Here is an 8462-nt window from a genome sequence, read left to right on the forward strand (position 1 = left end):
TCCCAACTTCATGGCTTGTGTAAGAGCTATCAGTTCTGCCGCTTGAGCACTAATGGCCCAAAACTACGGGCCGCACCTTTTCAGTAATGGCTGCAGTTGCAGCTATCACTCTAATACACCCCGGAGTACCTTTAGCTACCAGATCTAATTGGGTTGAATGATAGGCTACCGGTCTGCGATGAGGACATAACCTTTGAGTGAGCCCTCTGCTTGCTACTCCTTGTTGTTCATGGGCAAACAGTTCAAAGTCTATGCTAGAATCTGGTAACCCTAATGCTGGAGCCAAAGTCAAGGCCTTTTTACAGATATAAAAGCTTTTTCTCATTCTGAACCCCAGTCCAGTGGCGCCGCCTCTTCTTTCTTTGTTGCCTGGACTAGGGGTTAATAATGTCTCCTAGTCCAGGAATCTATGGTCTGCAGAATCCTACAGTCCCTAACAATCCCCTTAACTGTCTCTTAGTTACTGGGTGTGGTAACTCAAGAATTGCTTTTACTCAATCCTGATCAATTGTCTATGTCCTTTTTTGAAAATAAAACCTAAATGTTTTACTTCCTGTTGACACAGCTGGAGCTTCGATAGGGATGCACGGTGCCCTTTTTCTGCTAAGGCAGTACATAAGGAAACAGTGTCCCTCAAACATGTTTCATAATTCCTACTGGCTAACAATAAATCATCTACGTATTGTATTAGCACTGATTCTTTTGGAAGCTCAATGTCTTCCAAATTGTTTTTAAGTATTTGTGAAAAAATAGTCGGAGACCCAGTAAATCCCTGTGGCAATGGAGTCCAAGTTAACTGCTGTCCTTTCCAGGTAAAGGCAAAGAGTTCTTGACTATCTTCACGCCCTCCAACTTCTCCCATCACTCGACCTTTAAAATCTAATGGTATATTCCATGCATTCATTCCCATTTCCACAGGACTCCCCAGGTCCCCCGCCTCTCGTCATGCTTCTGAAAGTCATGGCCTGTTTCCACTCCTGGTCCCTCCTTGTAATCCGCCCCGCCCATGGGGTCTTACGGGACATTCTCATTTCCAGTGCCCTTGCTCCCTACAGTAATGGCAGGGTCCTCTCAATCCCGGTTGTCTATCATCTCGTACATTCTGACTCCACCTTTCTCCTCCAGGTCTTCCTCAGCCTCTACCCCTGTTCCCTGGAATTCCGTCTCTCAGTACTGCCGCTAGCATGCTGACTTCCTCCTTTCTCTGTAGCTGTTTCTCCTTAGCTTTTTGCTCCTCCCTTCTATTATATACAAAGGTAGCCAAGCGCACTACTTCATCCATGGATTTTCCTGGCCAATCGGGAACATGCTTAGAGAAATATTTTTTTATATCTGGAGATGTTTGGTCTATGTAAGTAGAAACTACTGGGGGTCTGTTAGCCTCTGCCTCTGGGTCGATCCCTCCCCTGAACATTCTAATTTGCTTAAACATTCTGGACAGAAATGCTGAGGGGTGTTCGTCAATTTGTTGTTGACACTCCCGGATCTTAGATCAATTTGCAGTTCTCTGTCTGGCCAAATGTATGGCTTCCTCTATACCCTGTTTAGATAATTGTAACTGCCGATAATCTGCTTCTATGTTATAATCCCATCCGGGATCTGCAGCTGGCCACACTGTTCGGGTGGCTGCCACTCCTCCCTGTTCAGCCCAATGACGATTTGTGTCTAGAATCATGTGTTTCTCATCAGGAGTGAATAAGGCTTCAAGAAGCATCTGCACATCCCCCCAGGTGGGGTCATATGTGCGAAATATTCCCCTTGCTACTTGCAAAACTTCTTCCGGGTCCTCCCTAAGCCTGGGAATTTGTTGACTCCATGCAATCAAATCTTGGGGCCCCCAGGGTCAGTAAACTCACGTAGTAGCTACCCACGGTACCCCATCCAGACCCGGCAGGGCCACCGCTCCTGGCACAGGAATGACTTGCAAAGGGGCTTGAAAGGTGGAGGTGGAAGGCAAGGGGCAGTATAGAGAAGTTGAAGCAGAGGGTAGCACATAGGGTGGAGCAGTTTCCACAAGCATTTTAGCAGCTGCGCTACTTAGAGTATTCTGAGAAGACACTTTTCTCTTGTTTTTAGACATCTCCTTTTTTCTAGAGAATGCCCAGCTATCCCATACATACCAATAATCCATTTGTCCTGGGAATCTGTCTTCTAGGTGATGTCGTAAAAAGGTCAGTTCTTGTTGGTCAAAAGTCCCTTGCTGTGGCCGCTGTGCAGCTGGGCTGCCCTCCTGGGTAAGGAGAAGCCAGTCTTCCTGGTACAAAGTCACTAGTTTCTTCTAACCCTATGGTACAGTCAATCTTTCTTCAGTTTTCCAGTACCTCGGCTAAGGGCATCCCCTTCTATGCACCAGATACGTTTCCCATGTGTATCAGAGTTTTGCGGTCACCTTACGCTGATCAGGCTGCACACTCCCCCTTCCAGATGGATTGAGATGGGACTCAAAACCTCTCAAATCCCAGAGATGGGTCTTGAACCCACTCTCCCCAAAATATAGATGCGGAATTTTAACTCACACCAGTCGGTACCTCCCATCACCAAAGCTCCTAGGTGAAATCACCCGATGCCAGTCATTGGAAGTTTGGAGAGAAGAGGATCCGATGGTGGCTGCCTAGAGTCCCATCTGGGGTGCCAGACTGTTAGGGAAACTGTTCAATCCAGTGTCCTTAACAGGGTTCGACTCTAGGTTTCCGCTTTATCCAAAAGATACAAAATAATTCTTTATAAGATGATTTTATTAGTATTACAGCTCGAGCTGGGTGCCTCCTCCGAGGGACTCCCAAATGGAAAATTCCCTGGGTATTTATACCCCTACAGGTTAAGTTCTTTGTCCATTCTCTCTCTGATTTGTTGCACCAAGGATTGCTCAACAAGTAGTAGCTTCTTCGCTCCTGGTTGGTTTCCCCGTTGTCTCCAGGTGGAGTTATGGTACTCGCTGATCATTGTTGACACTGTCTTGTTGCTTTCTTATCTCCTTGTTCCCTCCTTGTTCAGACTGGCCCAAACAATTTTGGGAAAAGTTCAGCAATGTGCGGCCTTAGGCTTCAGTACATTTAGCTGCTAGCTCTAAGCAAATGCTATGATATCCAACACCTGAAGAGCTTGTACCCTCCAATTGGTTCCTTTTGGTCATGTGAGTGATCTCACCACATCTTAGTTATTCTAGCAATGTATCAGTCAGATTGGTCATGGTGAAACCTGTTACCAAGGGCCAGGACACTGTGTGTGTGAGGGCCCCACTTCAGAGCAGAGATTTACTGGCATAGATAGCAGGTGGCAATGTAATGGTGAAAGGAGGTTCCCACTAAGAGAGCAAAGCCTGCAGTGTCCAAGGCCAGGGAGAAACAAAGCTGGGCTGTGCAGGACTGGGTTTGCTGCCTGTGCTGACTCTGCAGCACCTTGGGGCCTGTGACAGAGGTGAGCTGATCTCCAGGAAGGACAGGGTGCCACTGAAGAAGCCCCTGGGCCTGGGTAGCCTGTGATCTAGCCACCCTGTGGAAATCATTAGCCCAGTTACTGTTCATATCATCTGAGGGGGTGAGAGGAGGGTGGTGAGAAGAGGATCAGGGACAGGAGAGCTAGAAGGGTTTGAGAATGCAGACTAGAGTGGAGACCTTGGTGTGATGTGCCTCCCATTTACGCAGCACGCTTGGGTGTGGGCAGTACAGACTGTGCCTAAAGGCAGAGGTAGGATTCATTTGTTTGGGCACAGATAGGAAACCCAAGATGCTCTGGGGTACTACTCCCAACAGGCATGGTTTTCCTGTAAGTGCCATGCTGTATTTGCTAGAGACATGTGGTTGTGCTGGACACCCCAGGCATCCAATATGGATCTTCTAGCCTATTTTATGTCGTTAAATCAAGTATCTGCACTGAATTACATTACCAGATTGCACTGTCGGGATCTGCTTATGTCTCAGCTTCATAGTGAGTGGGGCTCTAGTTGTAGTAGGCATCCAGTGTCATTCAGATGGCCAAGGAAATTCGCCACCTGGCCCCCACCTGATGCTCTAACAGGATGCAGTTGTCATAGTTGCTCCATCAGAGCAAGCAGGCACTGGCACATGTCTTCAACCACCTCTGTCTCTTCAAATGTCCCCAGGTGTTTGTGTGTGAGCAACTGACTCCCACCCTCCATCTCCAGTGATTACAATGGGAGCTCAGAAAAGGAGCTCCTGTGCAGACATCTCTGTTGTGTACACTTCCGCTTAGGCAAGGGGAATCTCACCTCCTGTGTTTCTATGGAGATCATGGGAGGGATCTGAATCCCACTCCAGCCCAGGGGCTTCTAAACCAGCATGCGATGCCCAGATTGACTCATCTGAATCAACACCTGAACCATGTGTCTGTGAGCTCCCTTCCTGTCCCCATCTAGGTGTCCGGCCTAGTTAAGAGATGCAAATCGGTGCTTCCAGAGTGGCACATTTCCACCTCTTGCACATAACAGTTCTCTGATGAAATAAATCATAATGCTGGAATCAGTCTTCCTTCAGTGCTTAGAGAGGGATCATTGTTGATTATTTTAGTCTGCCTCAGGCAACATTTCCCAGGAGGAGGGAGCACAAGGGACAGAGAAATTCATGCCTTCAGCTGGGCCTCTGCTCCTGAGTGTGGTCAGGCTCCTGGGATAGAGGAGCTGATGGCAACCTGGTAGCACTGCTGAGAGACAGCTGTGTCCAGGAGCAACTACTCTGCAAAGAGCAGCAGGGCTCTGGGCTCTGCCTGCTGCTGCTGACATGAGATGAGAGGTGAAAGGCAGTGTGGAGTGGGAGGACAGAGAAGAGTTCCTTGTGGGAGGAATCTTCACAGATCCTTGACACAGTAAGTCTCTGGCTGCAGGGCAATGCTAGTGTAGTTCCTGGAGGGGTCTTCTAAACCCATCCTACCCCATAGCAGTTTTTTTAAGGATCGTTCTCCCAGCTTCTCCTTTGCAGAGGAGGAGGATGAGATGCTTCAGAGCAGGGACTCCCTGCCGCAGCATCACAGGGACAGGCATCACAGCTGCTTTCTTCAGGACTGGTACAGGGGTGTGAAGTCAGGGAGTGCACCCAGGTCTGCCCAGAGCTGTAATTCAGAGCAGTGTCGCTGCGACCCAGGGTGCTGTGTGCCTGGGGCAGTGACTCTGCCTCCTGCGAGGGTCAGCACTCAGCCTGCCCACAGAGATCCCCATGGCACTGCAGTGAGAAGCTCTGGGTGGGAGGAGTAACCCCCGGCAGGGCTAGTTCATTCTGCTGTTGAGAGGGTGCTGCGTGGGTCAAGGCTGCTCACAATTCTAGCTCACTCTCAGAACATGTCTGGAGGGAACTTTTCAAGGGGACACTCACTGCAAGCTTACCTGAAAGGGAAGGCACTCTCCTGATGCTCTGATTTTTTTTTTTATATGTCTGTCAGGGAATAAATTGAAAAGGGTGTTTTAGGCTTAGGTGACTGAAGGAGAGTTCTGCAGTGTTACTGGGAGGGATCAAAAGGTCTGCAAGGATCCCAGAAAGTTCCCTCAACCGTCTTTTTACCTGCAGGCAGCACCTTTGCAGCTCTCATCAGTCTCATCATGCTTAGTCTCACCTGCTCCTTAGGTCCTGCAAACACAGAGATGCCCCTGGGCAGTGCCCTTTGGCCACAAGGTTTCCATAGTGCAGTGCTGAACACCCAGATGGTGGCATGGGGTCTGTGAGCAGTGACAGGGGAGAGACGTGGGGACAGAGAAAGAGCTCCCACTGGGGACAGCTCCAGGCAGCTGAGAGGTGCTCAGGGAGTGCTACGAAAGTGCCCACAGAAACACTGTGGCAGGCTGGCTTCAGGCAACTCTCTTGTGGTGCTTCCTTGGAGATGTCTTCCTCTGAGCAAGCCACCCTTTCTTTTCTCCTCTCCCACTCAACAGAGCCCTGCCTCTGCTCTGAAGGTGAAGGGCTCTAGGGCATCTTTCACCTCCTCTGCAGTCAGATTTCCAGAAAAGCAGAGCTGCCTCTCTCCTGCCATGTGCCCATTTCCCCCTGCAAGGCAAAGAGGCTGAGAACAACTGCCCTGGGAGGACACGCTGTCTAGGAGGTGGAATCTGGGGAAGGTGCCCCTCTGTCTCTCCTTGGCAGCAGGGTCATAGCATTTCTCCTTGTTTCCCTGCCTCTCCTTTCTGCTCTTGTACTTGCGGTCAGCTGGGAGTTCAGCTACAAATTCAGACACCCACCCTGATGTCCTGCCATGGAGGTGTCTGCATAGGGGCGAGGTGCCCAAGGCCTGTTCTCACCCCAGGGTGCTGAGCAATGCAGTCGGAGGGGCTGGCAAGGAGTTGACTCTCCCTTTAGGAGACCTCATTTTCAGGACACATGACTATCATCTCCTTCCGGTGTCCTGCTGGGTTTGCGAGCTGCCCTCCAGAAGGGCACAGCTCCCCCATTGCATCTTAGCAGCACTGGAGAGCCATTTCAAGAAGCTCAGGACCTGCTCATGCCACAAAATGCTCCTGAGTGGTTTTGTACATGTGCAGCTGAAGTGAACCTGGCATTTCCTCAGCCAGAATGGGAGTGTTGAGAATTTCCTTAGCTATCAGCTCTCACCTCACCGAGCCCTTGGTGTGATCATGTATGTCAGGAGGAAAGTCCTCTTCTCTCCATCACATCTCCACCCGGAGCTGAGAAAGAGAGCAGAGTTAGATCTGTGCTTTGAAACCAGCCTCCTCTGATCTCATCAGAGTCCAGTGTCTTTTTTAGAGTAACTTGTGTGTGAAATTAACCTCTGGGTAACACAAGTGCAAGCGCAGGTCAGCTGGGAACAAGACTGATGCACCCAGCAGCACTCCTGATTCTGCACCAAGCCACTGAGAACCTGTTGGCCTCTCTGGTCTTTATAAGGTTCATGCTTGCAGCAATATACTCACCAGATGTGATGGTAGATCTTAAAAATCTCAAAAAAACAAAACCCCCAAATTGCTAAACCTCTCTGCTGGAGGCCACACTCTTTAGAATTATGTGTGCTTATATTAGCAGACCTTTTCCATTAAAGGTGGATGTCCTCTGATGTCAGAGATGTAGATGTCACAGACTAGTTCCCATGTACCCGCTGGTGTAAAGCAGGACAAACCCCTGCTCCTCCCAGCACACTCAGCTGGAGCTGAAGCTGGGGAACTGAACAAAGGTCCTCCTGAGAAGGAGAAAGGAGATGCATTTGTATTTGGGAGGGATTTATTTGAAAAATTGAAAGTTTTTCTCAGAGAAGTCTGTCCTAACTTGTCACTGTCTTTTTCTCCTTGGACAGTCCACCTGCACCCAGAGGGAGCGAATGCCCAACAGTAGCTCCCTCAATGTGTTCCTCCTCCGGGCATTTGCAGACACACGGGAACTTCAGCTCTTGCACTTCTCGCTCTTCCTGGGCATCTACCTGGCTGCCCTCCTGGGCAATGGCCTCATCATCACAGCCGTAGCCTGTGACCACCACCTCCACACCCCCATGTACTTCTTCCTCCTCAACCTCTCCCTCCTCGACCTTGGCACCATCTCCGTCATTGTCCCCAAATCCATGGCCAATTCCCTGTGGGACACCAGGGCCTTTTCCTACTTGGGATGTGCTGCCCAGGTCTTTTTCTTGGTCTTCTTTATGTTGACAGAGTATTGTCTTCTCACTGTCATGGCCTATGACCACTACGTTGCCATCTGCAAACCCCTACACTATGGCACACTCATGGGCAACAGAGCTTGTGTCAGAATGACAGGAGCTGCCTGGGGGAGTGGTTTTGTCAATGCTCTCCTGCACATTGGGTACGCATTTTCCATACCACTCTGCCAAGGAAACACAGTGGACCAGTTCTTCTGTGAGATTCCCCAGATCCTCAAGCTCTCCTGCTCAGACTCCTACCTCAGGGAAGTTGGGGTTACTGTGGTTGGTGCCTGTTTAGTCTTTGGGTGTTTCCTTTTCATTGTACTGTCCTACGTGCAGATCTTCAGTGCTGTGCTGAGGATGCCCTCTGAGCAGGGCCAACACAAAGCCTTTTCCATGTGCCTGCCTCACCTGGCTGTGGTCTCCCTGTTTGTCAGCACTGTCATCTTTGTCTACCTGAAGCCCCCTTCCCTCTCCTCGCCAGCTCTGGATCTGCTGGTGACTGTTCTGTACGCATTGGTACCTCCAGCAGTGAACAATCTTATCTACAGCAAGAGGAACAAAGAGCTCAAGGAGGCACTGAAGAAATTGTTTAAGCTGGTAGTATTTCAGCAGCAATGAGCTGCCCATCTCTCCTCACAAGTGATTTCCAGTTTATCTCAGGCAACTTTTGTGCTTTGGGAGTTCTGTCTGTGATAGCCGTGTTTAAGGAAATGTTTGAATTCATCCCACCTCTCCAGAGGCGCAAACCCTGTCAGTCTGATGCAGAGGCCTTCTGTAAATCTGCTGATCACTGTGTCAGCGCTGGCCTCCCAAGTAGCATCACTGTAATAAAAGGGGATCTCCTTAGTACTGTGCCTGAAGGTTGGGCTCTT

General features: G+C 49.7%; 1 protein-coding gene across 1 annotated transcript in view; it reads left to right on the forward strand.

Moving 5' to 3' along the window:
• LOC136995964 (olfactory receptor 14C36-like) overlaps nucleotides 1-8208 on the forward strand; it is a 33345-nt gene extending 25137 nt beyond the window's left edge. The window contains exon 2 of the mRNA XM_067316962.1: nucleotides 7249-8208. Within this exon, the coding sequence (XP_067173063.1) occupies nucleotides 7249-8208 (960 nt within the window). The remainder of the gene's footprint in view (nucleotides 1-7248) is intronic.
• The last annotated feature ends 254 nt before the right edge of the window (nucleotides 8209-8462 follow it).

The sequence above is a fragment of the Apteryx mantelli genome, unplaced genomic scaffold (assembly GCF_036417845.1).
Source record: "Apteryx mantelli isolate bAptMan1 unplaced genomic scaffold, bAptMan1.hap1 HAP1_SCAFFOLD_20, whole genome shotgun sequence".
NCBI classification, from domain to species: Eukaryota; Metazoa; Chordata; class Aves; order Apterygiformes; family Apterygidae; genus Apteryx; species Apteryx mantelli.